The sequence below is a fragment of the Homalodisca vitripennis genome, unplaced genomic scaffold (assembly GCF_021130785.1).
Source record: "Homalodisca vitripennis isolate AUS2020 unplaced genomic scaffold, UT_GWSS_2.1 ScUCBcl_1281;HRSCAF=4702, whole genome shotgun sequence".
Classification (NCBI taxonomy): Eukaryota; Metazoa; Arthropoda; class Insecta; order Hemiptera; family Cicadellidae; genus Homalodisca; species Homalodisca vitripennis.
In genome coordinates this window covers 61,649-88,362 of record NW_025777437.1, presented here as the reverse complement: position 1 = coordinate 88,362, position 26,714 = coordinate 61,649, and the positions used below count along the sequence as shown (strand labels likewise).

Below are 26,714 nucleotides of genomic sequence, written 5' to 3'. Positions count from 1 at the left end.
CTCTGTTCAAGTAATTGCAGAATAGACATTCTAAGAATGCATGACAAGAAGATACTGACTCTGATGAAGTCGATGGGCCAAGCTTGAGGACTACTAATCTCTCCTCTGTTCAAGTAATTGCAGAATAGACATTCTAAGAATGCATGACAAGAAGATACTGACTCTGATGAAGTCGATGGGCCAAGCTTGAGGACTACTAATCTCTCCTCTGTTCAAGTAATTGCAGAATAGACATTCTAAGAATGCATGATAAGAAGATACTTACTCTGATGAGGTCGATGGGCCAGGATTGAGGACTATTGATCTCTCCTCTGTTCTAATTAACCTGGTCCCTGTCTTTGGCTTGAACTTTCTGGAACAAATGGTAAACTTTATGAAATTGTACATTTAAATACATCTTAGCTTAGTGTTAGGCTACATATTACAAATGTATACAACTTGTAACAAATGTATAATATGCTCATACTTTTGTGATAAAACCTCATAAATTTGTAATTTCTATCCCAGTTTTGTTAATTATAGTAATATCACATTCTCTCTCTCTCTACCAATCCCTATCTTTCTCTCCCTCCTTACTTGCTTGACGTAAATATTCATTCTCCATGGTTTTTATGCAAAATAACAGGTGGATCTGAAAACTGACTTTATTAACCGACATATTACTAAAATATGGAAAAAGGAGCAGGAAATGGATTGTGAACTCACATGGAAGCGAACTCTTCCGCCAACGAGTCGGGAATGACGAAAGGTCGGCGCTTGGGGTTGACGTCAACATTGTCACACTGCACCCACTCTGTCAGGTTTCCGTTGCACTTGTAGCCTCCCTCCAGACTCTTCCACTCCAACTTCCCAGATTTGCACTTCTTGCAGTCCCGGGGCCAGCCGAACGCCATCGCATCAGTTATACGCTCTATATTCTGTAACATCGGTAAACCATACATACTAGATCTATCCCAACTCACTTAAATATTACACAGATTAACAATCAGAAAAGTTGGAATAATTACACTGGGCTATAATGTCACTACAATCCAAGGGAAGCAAGCAAAAGACATAGCAATTGTAAGATTGTCGAGAAAGGACGAACAAATCTACAACTCTATGCCACACTGTCTTGTGGCCATATCGAGACATACAAACTCTCTATATTACATCTCACCTTTTGGAAAAGACACTTTGAGCACATGGATAAACAAGGCCTCAAAACTCTCAACAGAAGAAATGCTGAAACTCTTCAATTAAACACTCCGAAAGACAAACCCCTCACAATTAAACACTCCGACGATGACATCTCAAGATCAAACACTATAAATAAAAAACAATAAAACTAGTAAAAAAACCACCCGGAACTAAAACAGCTACAAACACAACTGAGTTTTATACAAACCTTATCGAAAAAGAAATAAAAAGACAATGCAGGACAATTAGAGGAGGCTCTGAATCTCTTATCGGCAGCCATTGAAGAAACAAAGGCAGAAAATCACTCAATTCTCATAATAGGAGATATAAATGTCGATGGTCTGAAAACAGACAGAAACAGTCAAATGCTGAACAACACCCTAAGTAGCCACAACATTTTAAGACTACCTCTTCCTCCAACTCGAATCTCACCCACATCCACCTCATCCATTGACTTTATTTGCACAAACCTGGACAAAGACCACATTAAGACAAATATTATTCATGCTGGAATCTCGGATCACACCGCTCAGCTATGTGAAATTAAACACACAATAAATCAACCAAAACAAAATATTGCAAAGTTTAGCAAATTTAACAAAGAAAACTTAAACCTACTGAGGGACCACCTGGAAAGAGAAGAATGGACTGAGGTGCACAATGCTGACTCTGCAGAAATAGCCTACAAACACTTTCTGTCAACCATAATCATTACTATGAACAATACATGTTCCCGGAAAACGGTTTGCCTGAAAAAGAAAAAGAAGAACCATCCAATCTACAGGGACGAAGAATTAAGACACCTAAAAGAGACCTATCTGCAATGCCTTCGTAAATACGAAGTGACTGGAGCAGAGGTGGAGAAAACTGCAATGAGCAAAGCAAATAAAGACTACAACATAAAATTTCCAACAGTCTAAACCAATTTTTTACTAACATTGCGGAAAATACCCTCAGTTCACAGCCAAGAACTACAAAACAAACCATTTCACAGCTACCCCCCTCTAACCATGATTTGACCCAGTTACCTCTCACCAATGAACAAGAAATTGAAGCCATAATAAAAAGCCTTAAACCTAAAACCTCAGCCGGGCTTGATGAAACTCAGCAAAAATACTCAAACACTGTGGCAAAGCTTTAATTCCACCGATAGTCAGAATAACAAATTCACTTGCCCAAGGACACTTCTCTTCAGACCTAAAACAAAGCAAGGTATATCCCAAGCTTGGAATGATATACCGTGGCAGAGCCCCCACGGAAGCAAGCAACTATAGGCCCATATCACTAATTCCAACATTTTCCAAGGTGATTGAGAAAGTTGTATTGACAAGACTGATTGACCACTGCAAAACCCATAATCTCTCGACAGAAAACCAACACAGCTTCTCCAAAGGGAGGTCAACAACATCAGCCATTATAAAACTAGCAGAGTTCATAATAAATGTTTTTTTTTTTTTCCTTACTGAGGGAAAAGGACAGTTTGTCCCCGCGCTTACTCCTAAAACGACCTTTGCACCTCCCTTACTTTAATTTTGTGCCCTCAAAGTCTGAGGCTTTTCAGAAACCAATCAGATTTGAAGGCTCCTATTCTCTGATATCCTTGGGGCTGAGGAGATATGCTACCAAGTGTCTTTTCCGAGTTTCTACGATGGCAGGACAATCTAACCAAATGTGCTCTGCTGACTCCTCCTCCTCTCCACAGAGTCTACACTCGTTACTCTGGCCAAGGCCAATCTTCATAAGATGCTTCCTTAGAGGGCCATGTCCTGTCAACATTCCTAATATTAGTCTTATATCCTCCTTATTCTGGTCTAAGAGAGCTGTCCACCATAATAAATTCCTTGGAGGAGAAGAATATGGTACTGGGCATTATGTTAGATTTCAGTAAAGCGTTCAACTGCCTGGGGCATGAACTGATCCGTAGTAAACTTGAGCAACTTGGGGTAAAGGGACAGACAAAAGCATGGTTAAAAAGCTACCTTGAAGGAAGAAGCCAAGTCGAGATTCGACACACACAAAAGGGCATAACAAAAGAAACAAGATCAAAGCCTCTTCCAATAAACAGAGGAGTACCTCAGGGCTCAGTACTGGGACCAGTCCTGTTCATTCTCCTGACGAACGACATGCCAAAATACCTAGGAACACACTGCTTCCCACTGATGTACACTGACGATTGACACTACTCGTGTCCGAATCTTCTTCCAATAATCTAGCTATCAACTCCTACAAAGCCTTGCACACGGCTTACCAGTACTGTCATGAAAACGATCTGGTAGTGAACACTGGTAAAACCAAACAACTTGCTTTTGGAAGAAGAAAAGACGAAGTTCCAGCATTGCCAGATGTAAAACTGGAAAGACACCAAATTCTTTGGTATAACAATTGACGACAGCTTACAGTGGAATACCATATTGAATCTCTCTCCAGTAAACTGAACTCTTGCCTGTATGTCTTAAAAAGAATTAAACACATCAGTGATAAAGCCACAACAAAAATTACCTACTATGCACTGTTCGAATTTTACATGAGATACGGTCTCATAGTTTGGGGAGGTATAACAGCAGGAAACTTCAACCAGACCCTGTTGCTTCAGAAAAGAGCTGTCAGGATAATCTCAGATCTTGGTCCCAGAGAAAGCTGCAGAGATTATTTTCGAAGCCAAAAAATCTTAACAGTAATCTGCTTATACATTAAAGAAGTAATCATGCATGTTAACAAGGAACTTCTGCAACGAGGACAAGAAATCCATCACTATAACACCCGTCACACATCAAACTTCCACCTGCCACTACACCACACCACGCAATTTGAAAAGAAACCGTCTTACATGGGCAGAAAATTATTCAACCTTCTACCAGACGACATGAAGACACTTCAAGGAAAGAAGCTGAAGACATCCCTGACCATATGGCTCATCAACAGACCATACTACTCCATAGAAGAGTTCCTGAACTGGATATGAGAAGCCAACACAACACGACTCACTAGACAATTTTTAATAAACTGAAACCTATATTTTATTTACGCATGTACATTTCTCCACGAAATTGTAAATAAAGACTATTGAATATTGTTAAAAATTACATTTTTTTAAATAATGGTTTACAACATGATAAACTCAAGGTTACAACTTAAAGAGATCCATAATGTGACAAATGTTGAGGTTTTATTTAATCCCCTGATCATGAATAAAAGTCTAGATAGTAGAATTTAATAACTTTTTTCACATAATTCTAAAAGTACATACACAAAAACAGTACAATCATATCCATTCTTAATTAAAATTGGGTCTTTTCAGATCACGTGTTTCTGAGTTATTAATTTTCAAAGCACATTTTAGTTGAAGGGCGGCAAAAATCACTACCTTTTTTCGTTCTTGCTAACATTAAAATGGAATTTATTAATTTAGAATAATTCGGTTTATGTCTGAACGCAGAAATAAACAAGCTAAATTATAATGTAATTCTTCTTATTCTACTAGTTGGTTTGTGTAAAAACCGCAACATTTAATAAAGTTAAAGTGTCATGTATTTCAGGACCAGCACTCAGAATGTTACATAGTCGGAGATGGCACACATCTGATGATACTTACATTAGACTGTGTCATCACTTGTTCCTTGTTCTCTTCCATTATTTCAGCTATCTGTGGACGTGTCAGTGTTTTGAGGAAGTTGGTGTACTTCAGTAACGTCTGCACTTGTTTCTTCATCTTCTCCTTGTCAGCATCACTCTGAGGTTCTGCCTTTATCTTTTTGGGAGCAGAAGCCCCGTCCGCCTCATCTCCTCCCTCACAGCTAAAAAATACAACAAAATTCATGCTTTCAACATATAATTTGATGGTTTTAAGAACCTGTTGAAGTCTTCTATAGTTTATATATATATATATATATATATATATATATATATATTTATTTATTTATTTAAAACACATTATTAGTTACTTTAGTTACTATTCAAGATATCCACACAATAATTATGTATGATTAGTCTTATACAATTTTTGTTTACAATATACCCCTACACAAGATATGTTTTTAATTCAATTTTTAATTAAATTAAATTATTAAAATTCAGAAAGTAAACAAACCCTAACAAGCATTTCAAACATCAAAAAGTTTATATTTAAATATTAATCACACATTTAGCTTATACTTTTAAATCATAAAAAATACCTACTATTTTATTAGACAGTTGCTTGGAAATTTGTAAATAATTTAATTCAGTTGTAATAAGTAATAGAGGGAGCCAGATTGGATCTTAAACGTTGCATATGGATAATACAATATTTTCTGATCCAGACAATTTTTTTGTTCTGAATACATTTTAGGACATAATAAAACTCATTTTTAGTGAACTTTCAAGTATTTACATATAGAATAATTATTTTTATAACTGGTTACTTACGATACAAGTATGAACACGCAGTGTATCTCTTGGCACTACTTGTACAGCTGTGGCAGAACTGAAATCTGGATTACAAGACCCATGTTTATAGTGCCACAAGTCCCAAGTTATACGAAAATTCGATAATCACTTCCATATTCACTTTTTGTACATTTATGGATAAGGTGAGAAGTTTATTGTAATAAAACCTTAGTTTTAATTAAGCAGTTATAGTAATAGAAAGGTTCCTTTTGTACTGTAAGACTATATTTTCTGCATTGTTATAAACATTGCATTTGGCTGTATTATATGTGCAACTATAGCGGTTTTTGATGAATTCTATTAACCGCTGAGGTGCTATCGTCACAGTGTGCGATGTATTTGAACCACTTTATAGAGTTCTAGCATTCGTTTTGTTGTGTTACAAATAGTTTATTCTATATTTATGTTCTTTGTAAAGTAAATTGAAAGAAATATTCCTGTATGCACTAACAGAACTGAAAGTACTAATTCGGAAGATTATGAGAAGTACGAGAAACGCAAGTCAGCTAGATATCAAAAACAAATAAAAGCCAATTTTTAGTATGTTTTAATAGCTATACAATTATTGTGTTAGAGACACTCACGGTTTCATCGGTGGCAGAGAGGACTTCAGCTTCTGTTGGTTGTCACTGTCGAGGCTGCTGTAGCCGTCAATGTTGGAGCCACACTCCCAGAAACTCAGGTCCGATCTCAGTTTAACGAAACAGTCGGTGTGGTGCCACAGTGGCACTCCACCATACCTCCTGCCCTCGTCACTCTCAAAGTCCATCTTCGCCACCCTCAGCTCTCCCTGTTCACATTAACACAACTTACTAAGTCAAGTTCCACCCGGTATACTAGACTGATAAGGAATAAACCCTATATGGACTATCAACTTATTTGGATTAACAGAGATAATTAGACATGTTGTACAGAAAAAGTTAAAGTGTACTATATTTTTATGATACCACACTTCAAGAGCTATATAAAATTACAGTTTGCTATTGCACAACACTAAGGACTTTTTGAAGACATAATGGAATGAGTGAAAACTCTGTCCCTCACCTTCATGATGGTCTCGTGGCAACCACGGCAAGTAGACCGACTGGACTTGGCCAACTCACATTTGAACTGCTTGTTGCCCCCGCCCCCCTTCTTGGCCCCGCCAGCTCCCCGTTTAGTGGCCTTTTTGCCCTTGCCATTGACCGCCTCCACCTCCGCTCCACTGGCGATACTTGCAACTGTTTCACACATCAAACAGACACAATTAACGCATTGACTGCGGTGTACAAGCACATTGAGAGTGGCCGATTTCACTCAGTATAGAGCTACAGTACTACAGTGACTCATCCCCATACTTGTCCCCTGAATACAAAAGTGTAAAATACAAATAACAAATAGTTTCAAAACGCAGCATTAAAAGACAGAATTTTTACAATTGTTAGGGGTGAGAAATTGTACATAAGTATGGTTATCACAAATTAAAACCATGAAATAAAATAAAATGACAATAAGCAAGGTGGTACTGATGAGTTTTCCAAGAATCTTTCTCTGGCTACTTAGAAACCCATGAAGCAACAACTGAGACAAATCTAATTAACCTCAGAAAAAAAATAATAGTAATATATACATTTTAACTTTCTTGCTAAAACGTGCTTAGTTTACAATTAACAAGAATCATTCGTTGTGTACACAAATAACTTACCTTTCTCTCTAATTTTCTCTTGGTCATCCCAGCTTAGGTTTTCAAAGTTCTCAATGTCCCCCACAGCTTTAGGTTTTTGCTTTGCAAAAAAGCATATGTAATGATACCATTTTGGTATAACCCCATCAAATGAAGGTGACTGCATCAAAACAGAACAGATAGTTAAATCATTTCAATTGTTGAACCATAAATATTCTAAGTTATTTCATATAACAAATTGAAGTTGTAACTGCATAATTAATTAGCTCCTTAGGATGAAGAAAAACAAATTTCACACTGCCATTAAACATTTTAATTTGAAGGGTTGGACAGCTGCACAGATCAAATCCGAGTTGGATGAAGTCCATGTGGGTTCTGCATCAACATCCAAGACCATTTACTTTTGGATCAATGAGTTTAAATGTGGTAGGAGAAGCACAGAAGATGAAGCACTCTCCGGTCGCCCTGTGGAAGTCACCACACAGGAAACCATCGATTAGGCTACACATGTGTTAATATATGTCACATGATAAAATTTCTTATGAGTGTACTCTGTCACTGTATTGAATTTGCTAACACTCAGTCAATAAAACTAAATATCAAAAAAATTAACTACAGAAAGCAATTTTACAAGATGTTAAATTTACAAACACACTCAGGTGAGTTATAGTTTTTTAATATATCAGATTAACTTACGATACTAACATTTAACAAGAATCAAGAATCAAGAATCTTTATTAGTCATAATAACATTATTAAAATGCATTGACATCGTCACCAGAGCTTCAATAAAATATTAAATCTAGATACATTACATTAAATGTCAATTCCAGTGAAAACCTGACTGGCCAGATGAAATAACAGTATACTATGTATAACTAAGCATGGACAATCAACAATAAATCTATGCATTCATAGATTTTAGAGAAAATAAATTAATAACATTGTAATAAAATGGTAAACATTCAAGAATAAATAAATAAATAGTACAATAACAGACAATTTAAAACAGTAACATTTAAAACATTTATGTGGGCTACAATACGGATAGGTTTAAAAATTAAAAAGAAACATCTATCACAGACAGTGTCAGGTATTCATCTATACTATAAAAAGGTCTAGTTAACAGCCATCTATACATCACTCATTTGAATTTACTAAGACTAATGTTATGACTGGTAAGAGGTAGTTTATTAAACAAACGGATACCAATAAAAGAATACGTAGATTGTGTTTTACTTAATCTGCAGTAGGGCTGATCTAAATATAAGCTGCCTCTAGTAGGATAGTGATGAATGTCATTTCTAAGAGAAAAGTTGCCAAGATTCTGTTTTAATTTAATCAGACATGAATAAATATAAAGGTTGATAACAGTTAGAATACCTTCCTCTGCAAAAATAGGTTTACATGTAGTTAAGGAGGAGACTCCTGCTAAAATTCTAACAGCCTTTTTCTGTAACAGTAATACTTTATGAATATCATGACTGTTACCCCATATAGTGATTCCATACGATATGGTGCTATGAAAAAATGCATAATATGCGGATTTAAGATAATCTTTGGGAACAAGTTTCTTTAGGTGGCGCAGCAAAAAATTACTCTTGACAGCCTACAACAGACACTCTGAACATGGGGTTGCCAAGTCAACTTAGAATCTAAAGTTATACCCAACAGTCTTACACAGGACTTTAAATTTAAATTATACTTCGTTAGCGTAAGATTTTTACAAAGAGAAAATAAAATATTTTGTGATTTATTATCATTTAGTAACAGACCATTAGATGAAAACCAGTGGTTAGCTTGGTGGAGGACATGAGTTCTCTCTACAAACAAGGTATCTATATCGTTACTTATACAATAAAACGTGGAGTCATCTGCAAAAATTACTGAGCCTCAATCCACATTGTTAGGCAAATCATTTATAAGAACTACGAATAAGAATGGGTCAAGGACCGATCCCTGTGGTACACCACCCTTAACTGAAGCTAACTCAGAGAGTGTGTTGTTGAAGTACACCCTCTGAGTGCGATCAGACAGGTAAGTTCGAAAGAAGTTTAGCTTAACACCATTTAGGCCATAATGTTGTAATTTGTTAAGGAGGATGTCATGTGGAGCACAGTCAAAACATTACATAGATTAACAATTTAATCTATGTGTATTTGCATGTAGTATCGATTTATCATAATACCACTAGGCTTTAAAACATTTAAGAAGGTAATTGCAAAAAAAAACATTATCATCGTTATAAAATTGGATATTCAAAAAAAGTGGTCCAATGTACTTTGACAATTTATTACAAACAGACCACTAAGTTTGGAATCAGGACTCATTGATATATTTTATATTTTTAACAATGAGCATTATTTAGGCAATTTAATCTACTTGCAAGTGAGTACAGCATATACATTCTGACGGTTGCACTTGAGTATGCATTGTGCTGGTAACAGTTGACTGAGGAGCAAAAGCACCACCAACTCTTACACATAACATTATCAACATATTGTCACTAGACCAACATTCCGACGGTCGCACCTGAGTATTCTCTGGGCTGTTAACAGTTAACTGGTGAGTAAAAACACAACAAAATGTTACACATAAAGTTATCAAATTTTGTCACATACTGAATTAGAATTTGTAAAGCAGCACTGCAATTTTTTAATACTAATTTTCTAGCCTAACCTAACTTTTCTAGGCGTTCAATTTTGACTCACAAAATTAAGCAAACAACCCAAATACAATTTCCTATTCTCTTAAACAGGGACACACTTCAGCTTGGTGGAATCAAGGTATAGGTATGGTATTATATATCCTGAGGGATCACCACCTCCAACACTTTTTATTACATTATTCTGCTTCAGAAGAAGACTTTAGAGGTAGTCTGGGGCATTGAGCAGTAACAGCTGTCACCATCAAGAGTTTTACAATCAAAGTGAGGAAATACTTTAGTAACATTAGTTTAGTAGATGTGTTTTGAAAGTGTCACAGTGTTGTTTTTACAGCTCATTTTAATATCAGTGCTATTTGAAGTTTAAACAATAGTTTTATATCATATTTTCAAAAGTGAAAGAGTTTTAAAGAGTAAATATTTTAATCCATAAAGTTGACATTTTTAAATTGTTTTAATCATACAAATATTGGTAACTTACTAACTAACCTAAAATAGAAATAATTTTTATTTTAATTGTATTTAATACAGTGATTTTATTAAACATTTACTTCAATACTTACAAGTATAAAATATCTTTCAAACTGAACTGGCATTTGTAACAATAAAATAATTTTTATTTTCACTTTCACTTTTACTGTGCAGTAATGCTGTCACAACAGGTTATTTACCGTATCTGATTGTGAGTGAGCAGGTTTGAGTTGATACTGAAGTGACTCTTGTTCTCTTTTCATACAATAAGTACTGATAGCTCAGTGTGTAAGGTGGACATCTGTCAAAGTTCAATATTAGATCAGTGGTTCAAATCGTTTCACCTGGCATTTCTTTTTGCTTATTCATTTAAATTTATTAAACTATCCAAAATTAATTTTAATAGAGTACAGGACATATTTAAGTAGCTACATTTAATTTATTAATAACATTTTGGAAAAAAGAAGTTATTAGAAACCATAAAATAACTTATAAATAAACTTCCCAGTCAATAAATGTGAATAATTAATTAACAAATACTTGCTTACTTTTTTATTTTAAAACATGGGAAAATACAGAAAAAGCAGCATATACAGTTGTGAACAATGCAATAAAAAAACTGGGAACCCGAGGATACAGTGTAGAATGCACTACTTGTGAAAATTGGTTTCATAGAACTTGTACTGATTTATCCGTTAAGCAGTGTAAGGAATTAAAGAGAGATATTTGGGTGGAAGTGTAAATAGATGCTCAGTATCGGATCAGCAGACTATTTTACATAAGGAAAATAAAAACGAAAAGAGTTATAATGAGCAGGAAATCGAAGAGGCAGCACTATAAGATGACACGGACAACATCAATGAGGATTTATTGCAGCTGAATCAGGAGCTAAGGAATGAACTAGAAAGTGTAAATTTGATAGTGACTGACATGGGTAAGCAGTTGGAGGTGTCAAGATGTGCAGAAAAGAATCTCCGCAAAACAGATAACCAGCTTAGAAACCCTACTTATAGAAAGAGAAGAATTTATAATTAAATTACAAAATGATAGAAAACAAAAAAGAAAGTATTAACGTAAATAATGCAAGTGAGCTTTTACTCCACTATTGTAAAAGTACAAACTAAAAATAAAGATGTCCGAAGAAGTTTGCCATTACTAAAGCCAGAACAACCTATAGTGTGTAAAAATAAATTTCAAGCATTAAGCGAGTCGGAAGTAGAGGAGAGTACTTCTGAGATAAAAGGATCACAGGCAACAATGACAGGAATACTGGAAAAAAATAACCAGCCAACAAACTCGAGGTCAACAAAAACCAAGAAGCCCAGATTGCTGTTTGTGGCAGATAGTCATGGGAAGCATATGTCACCACTTCTGGAAGAAGAACTGGGGGAGAGTTTCACTGTGGAAGTTGTCACAAATCCAGGAGCAAATTTTAACTATGTTGCTCAAAATTTGGTGGAGATGACGTCTAATTTTACAGCTGAAGACCATGCAATATTTCTCTGTGGAAGCAATGGACTGTGATCGAGTCAAGGATCATGAATTACTTTGTAAATAGTTTTAAGTTAGATAAAATAGTAAATGTAGCATCTAAAACAAATGTACATATTCTAAGCATTCCATTCCGTTTTGATAGCCCTAAAGAAAACTTTGCTATTCACTGTGTAAATGCAAAAACTACATAAATTGTATGTCAACATCTAATATCAGAGGTTTTATAGATTTATCAACCATTCAGCCTAACTACTATACAAATCATGGCTTTTCATTTTAATAGAAGAGGTAAAGCTTTACTAGCTAAGTTGATAAGACAAAATGTGAACAAATACCATTGCTGTGCTCAGAGTAACACAAACACACAAGACAATTCAATCACACATAGAATCTCTAATATCCAGAACAACAACTCCATGAGCAATAAAAACACATGTAGTCACTTGTCAACACAACCTTCATTAATGTCACCACTGTCACCTTTTTTAGCAAATCAATTGCAGAAGAGCCCAGTAAAATATAGAGCAGAGTAAAATAATATCAAAGGTTCAGTTTTACAAAAATAACAATATAACAAATACAAATAACATTACCAATTTTCATGACAACATACAGCACCTGCCCTCATCAACTGAAAGTTTATATGATTTTTTCTCAAGATAGTAGGCATACTAAGGCAAGGAGCTGTCAATCATCATCCAAGTTTTCTATTTTTTCATCAAAATGTCAACATTTGTCATCCCACTTAAATATGTTAAATATAAATTTAGAGGAAATACAACCAGATATCTTGGCACTAAACTGAACATAAATTGACAGCAGCAGAATTGGTTGGGTTACACATTCCTCACTACAACATTTGCTCGTCTTTTGTGTGATCTCATTCATCTGGAGGTGGAGTGCTAATATTGGCTAAAGAGCATATACATTTCAGATGTATTAAATTACCAGCAGTTGAAGCTCTCTTAGGAGAAAAAGAATTTGAGTGCTGCCTGTCTGAAATAACTATAGATCAATTTTCTTTTTGTATTGGCAGTTTTTATATAGATCACCCCAACACTGTCTAGTAGACAAATTTTTAAATAATTTAGATATATTGTGTAATGTACTATGTCATATAAATTCAAAAATGTGATTTTGGCTGGAGATATAAACATAAATGTATTAAAAAAAGATATAATTTACACTAAATTTAGTAATATATTAAAAGTGTATAATATGAAATATTTGGTGGACTTCCCAACTAGAGTTACAGCTGATTCTCAGACAGCCATAGATAACTTTATTACGAATATAGATTGTACAAAAATTAAATATATCAGGTATCATAACTCAAATATCCGATCATGATGGTCAACTTCTAGAATTTTTAGAATTAAATTGTGTTTGATTCAAGTAAAATGAATATAAAAAAAACTATGCAGAAGATTTACTTTGAATAACACTGAAACATTTTTGCGAGATATAGCAAAGGAGACATGGATAGAAGTTTATCAATCACCGGTAGATATGAAATATCAACTATTTCATAGTATTTTTAGTTATATTTTCGAAATACATTTTTCCTAAAAATTAGTCAAACTGTTAAACATTTCTTAGGACAAAAATGGATTACAGATGATATACAAATTTTAAAAAATGAATTAGTTGAACTTGAGAAACAATTTAGAATTTCCAAAAACACAAATTTGAAGTTAGTCATAAAAGGAAAGAAAAATGTACTGAAATGAGTGCATGAATAGAAATAAACAAAAATACTTCAATGATAAAATTCTATACTCTGACAACAAACCAAAAACAACTTGGAAAATAATTAAATATGAGGTAAATAAACAATCCAATATAAATCATAATAAAAGTATTATTGCAAATGGAAAATTAATATCTAATCCTGTTACTGTAGGAAACACTTTTAATGATTTTTTTGTGACAGCCGTTGACTTGCTAGTATTACCTAACATACCTCAGCTCAACTCTATTTATACCAATAGTGAGCATCTGACCTGTGCTCGGCCATGTTTCAGATTTCAAACCGGTGTCTGAGTAATCAGTTAAAAACAATTGTTTTGTCATTTAAAAACTAAGTTTTCTGTGGGGCACGATGATATATCAATTGATATTGTGAAAAAAATCTGTTAACTTTATTATAAAACCTCTTGTCCATGTAATCAATTCTTCTTTAATTTTCCAGGAATATTTCCTGATATTTTAAAAGTTGCCAAAGTGATTCCTCTCTTTAAAAAAGGTAATGTGACTGATCCAGCATGCTATATAGGCCAGTGTCATTGCTCCCAATTTTTTCTAAAATATTCGAAAAAGTGGTTTATGATCAGCTTTTAAAACACCTAGAGTCCTAATGAACTGTTGGACAAACAACAACATGGCTTTCGTCGTGGAAAATCAACAATAACGGCCGGTAAATAGAATTTATCCAGTCCATTATTGACTCAGTTGATAAAAGAGAAAAAGTAATTGGGATATTTTTAGATCTTACCAGAGCATTTGATAGTGTCAGTCATGTAAAGTTAATAAGGAAATTAAACAGCTTCGGTATATATGGAAAGGAGCAAAACGTGGTTTTGATTCCTATTTAACAAATAGAAAACAATATGTAGAAATAGAAGAAACCATTTTTTCACAATAAAAATCATTATGTGAGGGCTCATAGATCACAGCTGCAGACACTACGGCATGGTGTGCCCCAGGGGTCTATCCAGGGTCCTCTCTATTGTTTTTATGTTATATAGGAGGTTTTGCCAAGGGTGATGGAGGGGTTGGATGGTGGCGTGTGTCTGTATGCTGATGATTCAAATGTTTTGTTTTCTGGTCAGAAGCTTGAGAATATTGAAATTTCATCATATATTGGGTCTAACTAGGATTAAGGATTTTTTTTTTGACAAAAATAATCTTTTATTAAATTCAGATAAATCTCTAATTATATTTCTTTTTCTACAAAGCAATCCAGATCAAATTTAAACTGTGACATTTTTCTAGACAATGACAGACTTAAACAAGTAGACCACACAAAGTTTTTAGGACTTATAATAGATAAAAAATTTAGCTTGGGATAAACATGTAGATCATGGTTAACTAAGAAGATGTCTACTGGTCTATATGCATTGCGACAAATGGCAAAAATTAGTAATTTACATACACTTAAATTAATATATTTCTCTTTGATCCATTCACATTTAGCTTAACGGAATAAGCATTTATGGAGCAACAACAATAAGTAATTTAGATAGGCTTTTGGTCCTACAAAAAAAATCTTTGAGAATAATGAAAAATTTAAGATATACAGATTCTGTTAAACATATTTTTTCTGAACTTGGAATTCTGACAGTATATGGTTTATACATATTTGAATCAATAATTTATGTAAAACAATTTTTTGATCCGATACTACAAACCAATAAACATACATATAATACCCGTTTTTAATAGACATGTCGATCAACACAATCTTGAATTTTTACAAAAAGAAAAACATATTACAGAGGTGTTAGATATCTACATAATTTACCAACAAAATTTATAATGGAACAAATCTGTTAAAATTTAAAAAAGAAGTCAAAGATTATTTAACTAATTTGTCTCTATATTCTTTTTGAGGAATATTTCAATACAAAAACCAATTAATTCATTTAAAGAAGAATTGAAGATAAATTGTTGAGATGTTTACGATTGTATTTTTTTTTACTTATATTTTTAAAATTAATATTAGTATTTAGTTTTTCATTGTAGTGACGCTATTCTTTGTACCTTGTACATATTACAGAATAAAGTAGTTTGACTATGACTATGACTATGACTAACATTTAACAAATGTTAAACTTAGTTGTTGCCAATTCTACCTATTAGGCCTAAATGTGCGCTGTTATTTCAAATATTTATTTTGTAATTTTTGTAATACCTGGAGGCTACTATTTTTGGAAGTTTTTTCCACTGGGAACCTAAACTATATTATTAGAAAAACAGACTTTATTTGACTAACTTTGAAAATTACATATGCCATTAGGGAGTACTAGGAATGTAAGAGGTCAGAGTAGGCTACCAACTGCATACAACGATAATTTAAGATTTGTTTGGTTTTCTCCCTCTTTACCTTCAACTTTGCAACAGGTTCTACCTCTATGGTGAAGTTTGATTGTTGTTTTCTCCTCTGTACTTTCGGTCTTATTTGCCAATAAGCATTACATTTTCACATGTGGTTATTAAATTATTTTGTCTTCTTTTGTAATTGATTAGATTTTGCTGCATAGTGAATTTCAAAATAAAGACATCCTTTTTGTTTTGGTGTCGCCATTACCTATTTTGATAAATAATGTGAAGTGGCCAAAATAAACAATTACAGGAAAGGCATTTGTGTTATACAAACAGTAAAATGATTCCAAAACAATAGTCATGATTTATTTATTTATATACGGCATACACCATTTTACAACAAATGTTAAATCCGATTCAACAAGAGATAAATTATCTTATAATACAGTACAACAAGCAATAATAAATTTAAAGATAACAAGCAACAAATAAATAACACCAACTATATGAACAATTAAAAAAATTATGGCAATAATCACAGCAACGATTTATGTGTGTGTGGGGGGAGGGTGCGCGCGAAGGGGGCGTGAGGGTTGTGTGTGCGTATAATATATGTATGCATGTATAATTAAGTATTTAACCTGCAGTACAATATGAAGTTTCGACAAGTAATAAGGTATCTTATAATATATAATAACAAGCAATAAATACATTTATAATATTTAACAAGCAATAAAAAACAAGATAACAAGCAATAATTATAAAACTTCTTATTACAGTACAATCACGATGCCAGAATGTGTAGAGAAGAATCACTCATGCACTCAACTTTTGTCATCACACTGATATGTGACCCTCTAAAGGCGTCCCCAACTCCATCATTTGCAGTAAGAAGGCGCACGGCTTGGCTACGAAATCGAGCCACACCAGGAGAGAAAAAGTCCACAGATTCACCTAAGCCTATCTCATTGCCGAGTTGTAAATTGGGGTAGACTTTAATAAGCGGCCTACACTCGTTATTCAATTGCTATTATCGATTGTTTTTATCCATAGAAATAATTTGATATTACAATTGATTTAACTTAGCATATGATTTGAACTTATTAGTTATAGTAATTTTAATGTAAACAATACACAGCAAGAACTATATTTGTAAACTTTGAAACTAGCGATGAATATGAGCAAAATATGTGAGATATTTCTCACAAGTGACTGTTTAAGTGGCTTCAACATGTGGATTTGGCATCTGGTAACCTATGGGAAGAGTTCTTCCCTCCATTTCACAAAAGTGGTTACTCGTTGATACCAAGCTGGGCAAGTTGTAATATTGTAAGGTTTCTATGATATCTAAGTCTAGGCCATAGTTGGTTTTGTTGTTTTGTAAAGTTATTGTTAATTATCTTGTTTATAAAATTGTAATGTACAAGATTCTTTGGGTAGGGTACAATAAGCGGACACGGTTTTTTATATCGAAGAATCATCGATACCTAATATTTGTATCTCAAATCCTAGACTATCAATCAATATAAAAGTAGGCCTACCTATAGTCCTCAATAACAATCATGTTTTTAATTAAAATATGAATTTAATATGTACAGTGATCAACAAATTATTATAACCAAAATTAGGAAAACTGAAGACGACCATATTTCGTCGTGCAATAAACATAAGGGCGTAACTGAAAAATTATCGATTTTGAGATAAGACCATAACCCCACTATGTTTTTATGCGCTCTATCCAATAGACAATACTGGCGTATCTGCATCTTCCTAACGGTTTAAAAGTTATTGTGAAAAATATTGGGGTTGTATCTAACATTATGCTTTCAATACAAGAGACAAACAGACCTATCTTTACTTACGATCATATGTCTATTTTGTTCAGCTGTTAGAAGCAGAGACATAGAGGCGTATCTGCACTTAAGCCCATATGTTTCTTAATTCGAAACTTGTTCAGAGTTCACTAGAGGGCAGAGGCATACTGGCGTATCTGTTATTTGGAGTATTAATCACTTAACTTCATTAACTAAGGTCGTTCAATGTATATTTATATTTCTAGTGCTGTTAAACATTAACATTGAATAGCCATTCTGTGAATTTCGAGGGGATTTTTCACGTGGAGAGGTTGACAATAACAAAAGTAGCAGCTGTCAGTCTTAGTTTTTACTATGGGAAATAATATAACCTCAATTTTGCTGATGAAGAAAGACAACAAATATTGACTGATTTCTATGGAACTGGAAGCCTCCAACTGCAGAGGGAATACATTGTAAGATATGTAAAAAAAATACCCACTAAGAGAAAAACAACTGGAAAAGAACAGTCTCGAAGATCATATACTTTTGCCCAAACAAGGAAGTGAAATTCCTGTTTGTAAAAAGTTTTTTATAAACACACATTATGTTTTTCGGAAAAAATGGTTAGTACATCACTATCAAAGATACAAGAATCTGGGGTTTTGGAAGGAGAAAAGAGAGGTGGTCGCTCAAATGTTCTACAAGATCAGGACAAAATTTTTCGGGATGCAATTATCAACCACATTAACTGTTTCCCATGTGTAGAATCTCACTACTGTAGAGCATCAACTTTCGAAGGAATATTTCCACCCGGACCTGAGTTTATATAAAATGGTTGAAATGTTCAACAGGGAAAATAAAACAGAAAATATAAAGACCAGTTAATTCACCTACTCAAATATTTTCAGAGAAATGAACCTTGGGTTTCATCACCCAAAAAAAGGACCAATGCGGGCTAATGTAATGCCTACAAAAGTGGCGACCCTAATAAAAAAGCGGACCTTGAACAACGCTATCAAGCCCATATTTCAGGAAAAAAGCTTTGAGGCCTTCAAACGACACGTTAAGGATCTTATGGTAGATGAGTCATGTGTATGTGCTACTTTTTACAACCAAATAATACTGCTGCCTATAGCTGCAGACAGTAAGTTCTTCTACCATAGAATACTTACAAATTACAACATGACTGTATATAACATCGCCAACAAAGATTGTAGTTGTGTTACGTTTGGCATGAGGGCTTAGGCCGAAGAAGATCATGTGAAATCGCGTCATGTCTGTATGACTACTTAAGTGATATTGATAACAAGAATGTCAAAGATGTATTTTTGTTGTCTGATGGATGCAGTGGTCAGAACAAAAACTCTACCATTGCTACAATGTTACTTAATGTTGTATGTACTTCTAAAAGTATCAGATTTATATTGCTAAAATTCTTTGAGCCGTAACCATGGCCAAAAATGACGGCGATTCCGCCCATAGTGCAATAAGTTCAGCACTAAGTACTGCTGGCAATGTCACTGTACCTTCCAAACTCAAATCTATTATACGCCTGGCACGCAGGAAACATCCATATGACGTACACAGTATGGAAAATTCTGATTTCTTGGATTTCATGGCCTTAGCCAAACAACTAAGGATCCTTACCGTACGAAGACGACGAAGGAGGAAATATTGTGGACTGGCCAAGTATGGTCGAATACATGGTATTGAAGAAAGAACCTTGTAAACTTTTTTTCAAACAAGCCATGTAGACAGTTAGTACAGTAGTTTGACAGTGCCCAGAAGTAACATCGATCCCAGTTCAAAGCCCAAAAGACTACAAGAAAAATGAACCAAAACTGACGAAAGATAAATACAATGATTTGATGGGGCTCTGCAGTGGTCCAACACCCTTGGTAACGGGACGAAGACAACATGCTGTTTTTACAAAAACCTGCGCCATGGTTAACTTAAATGGAAAAGTGATTGTAACCAGCGTTGTGAAGATAAACTTTTTTCATTACCAGGTTTTGATAGTGTGTTGGTTTTGATTTTTTTGACATGTCAAATTGAAAATGTTTGTTTTGTAGTTAATACAATTAATTTTTGCATAGTTTAAGTTTTATTCCTTATTTTTGTTTATTTTGCAGTTAAGATACTAAGTTTACAGCCCACATTGATTTTCACAAGGTATCAAGTTTAAAAAACTAATCTTGGGCCCACATTGAATTTCACATTGTAAACTTATATTTTCTGTTTTTTTAATGATTTTTTATGTAAAACATATAAATTTAACAAGCTCAAATCTAGTTTTTCTACCCTTTCTTTTGTCATTTTAAAACAGTTTATAACTTGAAAATGAATGAGCGTTGACTGATTTTTTGAATTTGTTTGTTTGAGACATACAGGCGTATCTGCTTTAAATGCTATTTTAAATGGATGTAAAAAATAAAGAAGGACAAATAACTAGCGTACTTTGATGTCCATATTCTAAGGTATTATGTGCAAAAATTTGGTTGTCTTAGGCCGCTTATATCTATATTTAAAACTTCAAACGTAGGTATAAGTTTCTTAAAACTGCTCTCCTGAAAAGTTGTTATTTTTGCACTTACGCCCATATGTTTATTGCACGACGATTTGTTCCTCACCCAATTACAGTTGTTTCTTTCCCACAAATTTCATATAATGGGTTTTTCAGGTACGAGTCCAACATGTTGAAGCCACAAAAAACGTGTCTTATCACCTTTCAAAGCAATGTCGTGTAGTGTCCACTTATCGTACCCTACCCGATTCTTCACGTTACGGTTATTTATAACTCTTATTTTATGTGATTTTACATATCAAAGTGGAATAGTATATCGAATTGGGGTAGGGTACGATAATCAATTGATACTGATTAATTATTTTGAACTATTAACTTAAATAATCTATATCAACAGCTTTAAACACTCTAAAATAATACATGTAGGATAATATTTCAATTACATAAGTAATTCTGATTATTAAAAATGGCAGTCAATTTTAGAAAACTACACGACGTTGCTTTTTCGTGGCTTCAACATGTTGGACTCGTACCGAAAAACCCATTATGTGAAATTTGTGGGAGAGAAACAACTGTAACTGTGAGAAGAGTAAATATGATCGTCTTCAGTTTTCCTAATTTTGGTTATAATAATTTGTTTGATCACTGTAAATATTAAATTCATATTTTAATTTAAAACATATGATTGTTATTAAGGACTATTAGGTAGGCCTACTTTTATATTGATTGATATTCTAGGATTTGAGATGCGAATATTAGGTATCGATGACTATATTCTTCAATATAAAAAACCGGGTCAGCTTATCGTACCCTACCCGTAAATTACGCTCATAATCAGCATCCTTCAAAATTACTAAGTACAAAAAACCACCAGAAGTAGGTTTGTAGTGAGCGTCCCTTCCAAGATACCCTATTGTGTTGTTAGATTGATTTTTATTTGAAAATACAAGTCCTAATTGTATTGTGACAGTTTCCCTTGGCAAATTAGCCTGTTTGTTTATAGTTTTGATTTTCAGTAGAATTTAGGCCTAATGATCATGTACCTAATTTGTTCTGGCTAATATAAAAACACCCATAAAAACTAGTATTTGAAAATAACCTTGAAATGTTTGAATCCATCAAGTGTTGGTAATGACAGCTCAGGATTTAGTTCCACAAAGATTCAATTAATCAATGTACAGAATAAAATCTTACCTGAACCACTGCAGCAATCCTTAAGGTATCTTTGTTTATTTTAGCTTTGCATGCTTTACAACTACTGCGGTCACTTTTGGCATATTCTGCCTTATAAGGAAGAAAATCAGCCATTTAATGTTATTTGCTTTATAGAGAGTATGATCTTTATGAATTGCGTGTCTTTAGTATGTAAAATGATAACTTTTCCAATTTTAGGAAATTATAGACAAATACATAACCAATTTCTTCACTAGTTCACATACACACACCACTCTCTATAGTCCCGAATCGCCAGAAACTGCAGTGTTTGCAACCGCCAACCGGCAAATCGGCAATTCGAGTCGAGTCTCTAAGTTCACCACCGTCAACCGTGAAGTTAGCGTCACTTTATCGTCCAGACCGTCTAGTGCATCAATGTTGCAGTCATCAATCTGAAGGCGTTAACAAAAATTCAAAAACTGAGATAAATTGTATAATACTAATTATAAAAACGATCTTTCACAAAATCAACACAGTTTTTTGTATTTATTACTTTCCACAAAGGTTTCCCATTAAATGTGTCATAAATAAAAATCCCAAATATAATAAGTAAACCGTAGGAATGTATCGTAAAATGGACGTTCTCTAATAAAAGCCACTCCTGAGTTAAAACAAACAAGTGCCCGCAATTATACTTTGTACACAGATGCTCTGTAAGCTGAACTTTAATATACCAACGTCAAAAAGGGGGTGTCGGCCGTCAGAGGTCCTATCGTCTAAATTAAATGCACCGTTAGACGGGGCGTTCTCGTATAAAAGTCACTCCTGAGACTAAACCAAACAAGTGCCCGCAATGAAACTTTGTACACAGATGCTCTGTAAGCTGAACTTTAATATACCAACGTCAAAAAGGTGGTGTCGGCCGTCAGAGGTCCTATCGTCTAAATTAAATGCACCGTTAAACGGGCGTTCTCGTATAAAAGTCACTCCTGAGACTAAACCAAACAAGTGCTACACACCTTTTTGACGTTGGTATATTAAAGTTCAGCTTACAGAGCATCTGTGTACAAGGTTTCATTGCGGGCACTTGTTTGGTTTAGTTTCAGGAGTGACTTTTATACGAGAACGCCCGTCCAACGGTGCATTTAATTTAGACGATAGGACCTCTGACGGGCGACACCACCTTTTTGACGTTGGTATATTAAAGTTCAGCTTACAGAGCATCTGTGTACAAAGTATAATTGCGGGCACTTGTTTGTTTTAACTCAGGAGTGGCTTTTATTAGAGAACGTCCATTTTACGATACATTCCTACGGTTTACTTATTATATTTGGGATTTTTATTTAGGTACTTTGGGATTATACCGACCACACCAGTATGAAGAACACAAAAATAGAAATTTATAGAAACAAACATGATAGAACGAAAAAACAACTCTTCAATTACAAAATTACAAACTTACAAGCATTTCCAGGTATTGTGATCGGTATTGTTGTCGCTGTTATCTTATCTTTCTCGAGAATCCTGATTACGGCAGGCCGCGCGGCATCACGTGATTTGCACGGTACATCATTGCCTTTCCATTACAATTCAATTTATATTTCTGATTAGCCCCTCTAGAATTTGATATTTTACTGATAGGTACTATCTCGAGGGATGTTTTTCTTTCGTCGACATCAGCGCGGGGCAGCACCGAAGGTGCTGTCGAAGCCCGCGCTGATGGCCGGAGGCACTCGCATTTTGGGTGGCGGAATGTGATCAAGAATAAAAACAAGTTTTGAGTGTTTTTTTAATAAAAAGTTTAGTTTGGTAAATGTTTGTTTTTGTTGAATTTTTGTGTTTGGAGAAATGTAGAGGTAAAACACGGGAGTACAACAAAGCGATGCACCAGCTGAACGGGCGGCGAGACTCTGCAATCACGTTATCTACTAGACGCTCGACTTTGACCTCTGTCTGAGGATGGGGAGGTGTTTGCGATAAGACAATTCCTGTTTTATATTGACGAAATATTGTTCTACACTAATCTAGTAATCAGTAGAAACGAAATGTGAAATAACGATTCATGTCTGGGTGTGGTCGGTATAATCCCAAAGTACCTTTATTTATGACACATTTAATGGGAAACCTTTGTGGAAAGTAATAAATACAAAAAACTGTGTTGATTTTGTGAAAGATCGTTTTTATAATTAGTATTATACAATTTATCTCAGTTTTTGAATTTTTGTTAACGCCTTCAGATTGATGACTGCAACATTGATGCACTAGACGGTCTGGACGATAAAGTGACGCTAACTTCACGGTGGTATATGAATGATCAAGTGGGCTTTGCTTTGTGTTAAACAACATGAAAAAAACAAGTACAACAAATAACCTAACCAAAATAAACTATATATTAATACATAATTACAATCATCGTGTCGCTCAATTTATTTTGTGTAGAGGTAGTGAAGGTTGTTATTCGACAAAAATGTGATTGTGTGATGAATTTAATAAATTGTGAAATCTAAAACTATGAAGAAAGAACGTACTGCTGACAATACCCGGCCTTTCAAACTATAAGTATTCCATTTCCATAACCCTTATATAAACCAGAAAGCCTTGTTTTTTTTATGATTTTCCTAATTATTAATTGATTACATTTTTTAATCTAGAAAGATTTAGGCCCATTCCATTATCAAAATGGTGAAATAGCTGCACTATTTCCTTAAGTCTACATTTTAAGTTTCAAATTGACGATTGTCATGCATTTTGTAAAATGTCAACGACAATAAAGATTTCTGATTCTGATTCTGATTCTGATTCATTGAATTTGACATTGAGTTAAAATAACAACTAATCTTTAACGGACACAGGATGAGTTTTGGAGCTCTTATCTAGATTAAAATAGGGCAGATGTTCGCTTTACCCACTTAACAACATTTGTTGTTTTTTCATAAAAAACGTTAGTAAATAATAAAAAAAAACAGAAGGTTTAAGTTTTGGATAGGCCGAAGGCGAATTTAAATTCACATTATGAAGTAAAAAAACAACAGAATGTCTTTTCTGTCCATTCTTACACAATAATAAGTAGGGGGAGACTTTAATAAGCGGCCTACATTTGTTGTTCTATTGTTATTATCGAACAATTCGATATACTATCCAACTTTTATGATATGTAAAAATCGTACATAATAAAAGTTATAATAAATTACAGTAACAAGAAGAATCATGTACATTAAAATTTTAAAAACATTAATTTAACAATAAAATTACAAAACCAACTACAGGGATATCAATGAGTCCTTATAATATTTATAACTTGCCCAGATTGATATAAATGAGTAACCGCTTTTGTGAAATGGAGGAAAGAATTCTCTCAATAGGTTACCAGGAGCCAAACCCATATGTTGAAGCCACATATGATATAAGTAAATCACGTCACTTATATCTCACATATTTTACTTATAATCATCGCCATTTTCAAAGTCTCAAAATATTAGTTACCTATTTCTTGTTGTTTATTGTTTACATCAAAATTACTATAATTAATAAGTTGAAATCATATGCTAAGTTAAATAAATTGAAATATCAATCTATCCCTTCGGATAAAAAAGAGTCAAACCATTCGATAACAGCAATCAAATAACGAGTGTAGGCCACTTATTAAAGTCTACCCATAAGTAGTACAGTAAAAGTGCTCTAATGACACTAACTTTTACTTTGAATATGCAGACGGTAATTCTAAACAATATATGGGTCAACCTCGATTTTTCTCATATTACAATATAATGTTCCAATAGTCAATTAGAAAAGGAAATGACTAGAATTTCTTGCTGGAAAGCAGTTATAGGGAGCAGGCAACCGCCAGACGGTCATATATTGCTTAGAATTACCTATTACTGATCAGGGGCACTGACGTGATCTGGGCTTCAAATTTGGAACTACTCGAGTTAATTTTTGTTCTAAAAGAGCGCGAAGCGCTGCGCAGCGGGCAGGCATCGTGCGTGATCTGGGTATATATTGAATTAACGCACGATGCCTTCGCGCTGCTTGCTCTTTTAGAAAAAAAATTAACTCAACTGCTTTCCGGCAAGAAATTCTACTCATTTCCTTTTCTAATTGACTATTGGAACATTGTATTGTAATATGAGAAAAATCGAGGTTGACCCATATATTGCTTAGAATTACCATGCAGACAATTTACTAAACAACGAATACTAATCTGTCTGGAAAATCAAAGTCAAAATGTCCTTAAAAGTTGCACAACAAAGCAGTAGAATAAGCGATTTAACCATGGAGTTAGATACTGTGGCCAAAATTACAAAACAAAAAGTTGCTAACAGACTCTTAATATTATTTTAAAATACATTTGGAAGGCCTAGATCTATTCTTTCTGCTCAAATTCTCGTGTGAATATTGAGAACTCTGTTATCCCCTTCTCTTATAGTCTACCTGTTGTTTAAGAATTTTATTTCATTTTAGCCTTTGAAAATATATTGTCCTTTCTTAGTTAGATTGCTTTGGTTAAATCTATTTAATTGAAATGGTTAAGTGTAAGAAAGAGCCAAGAGGCCATAACTTCGCCTTTTTGTATATTGTAAAATTGCAAATAAAGACATTTCTATTCTATTCTACACCTCCTTAGTTTGTTAAATCTTCTCCCACACAGAAACCCTGATTATTCCCAATCCTCTAGATCTATGGACTAATTGAGATTTAACCTGAAACTAAAACACTTGGGTAGAGTACAATAAGTGGATCCGAATTTTTATATGAACTATTACACCCACTGATATAATCAACTAATAGTAATTAATTTGTACATTAACTAAATCATGTGCACACTGTACACACATTTTCATATTCTTGACACAATTTTTTCCATGACTTCTCTTAAATAAAAGATATTTAGTTGCAAACAATATTTGCAAACAAAATGGACAGAGTTGGCTGGAATAACCAGACCATATGTGGGTAGGACATTTGTTACTGCGGTTCGCTTCCTCTACTGCTGGGTTTACGAACTGACATCTGTGGCGTGGTGTGAACGAGTAAAACAATTTTTGATTGGAATAACTATCTTCGTGAGGTGTGTGCGTTCTCTGTGGAACAAAAAAATGGTCGTAGGATTGGAGAAGTTGGCCGTATTGTCGAAATAGACGAAAGTTTGTTTACCAAACAGAAAAATAATGCGGGACGTGTCTTGCCGCAACAGTGGATATTTGGGGGTTTATGCCGGGAAACAGGAGGCAGATTTTTGGTTCAAGTTCCGAATCGTGGATCTAAAACCTTAATGGAACAAATTCAACTCCACGTTGA

The 26,714-nt window shown here is 34.0% G+C and overlaps 2 protein-coding genes across 2 annotated transcripts in view; one reads left to right on the top strand and one right to left on the bottom strand.

Moving 5' to 3' along the window:
- Positions 1-238: 238 nt before the first annotated feature.
- Positions 239-21,758, bottom strand: LOC124371369 (poly [ADP-ribose] polymerase-like). Its single transcript, XM_046829699.1, has 7 exons — positions 21,456-21,758; positions 7,289-7,427; positions 6,649-6,824; positions 6,189-6,394; positions 4,772-4,973; positions 706-917; positions 239-352 (listed from the first exon to the last, which is right to left on the bottom strand). The coding sequence occupies exons 1-7, from the start codon at positions 21,567-21,569 to the stop codon at positions 262-264; spliced, it is 1,140 nt and encodes a 379-aa protein (XP_046685655.1). The 5' UTR covers positions 21,570-21,758; the 3' UTR covers positions 239-261.
- Positions 21,759-23,779: 2,021 nt separating this feature from the next.
- Positions 23,780-26,714, top strand: part of LOC124371368 (transcription initiation factor TFIID subunit 2-like) — a 62,091-nt gene continuing 59,156 nt past the window's right edge. Inside the window, 1 exon segment of the mRNA XM_046829698.1 lies at positions 23,780-23,971. Within this exon segment, the coding sequence (XP_046685654.1) occupies positions 23,928-23,971 (44 nt within the window). The 5' untranslated portion in view covers positions 23,780-23,927.

Excerpts from the sequence above, each read along its gene's own strand:
- LOC124371369 (XM_046829699.1), bottom strand. The coding sequence starts at position 21,569 with ATGGCTGATTTTCTTCCTTATAAGGCAGAATATGCCAAAAGTGACCGC. Across the intron at positions 6,825-7,288 it reads AGAGAAAATTAGAGAGAAAG|TTGCAAGTATCGCCAGTGGA; the intron begins GTAAGTTATTTG and ends TGTGTGAAACAG. Across the intron at positions 918-4,771 it reads AAGTGATGACACAGTCTAAT|AATATAGAGCGTATAACTGA; the intron begins GTAAGTATCATC and ends CCGATGTTACAG.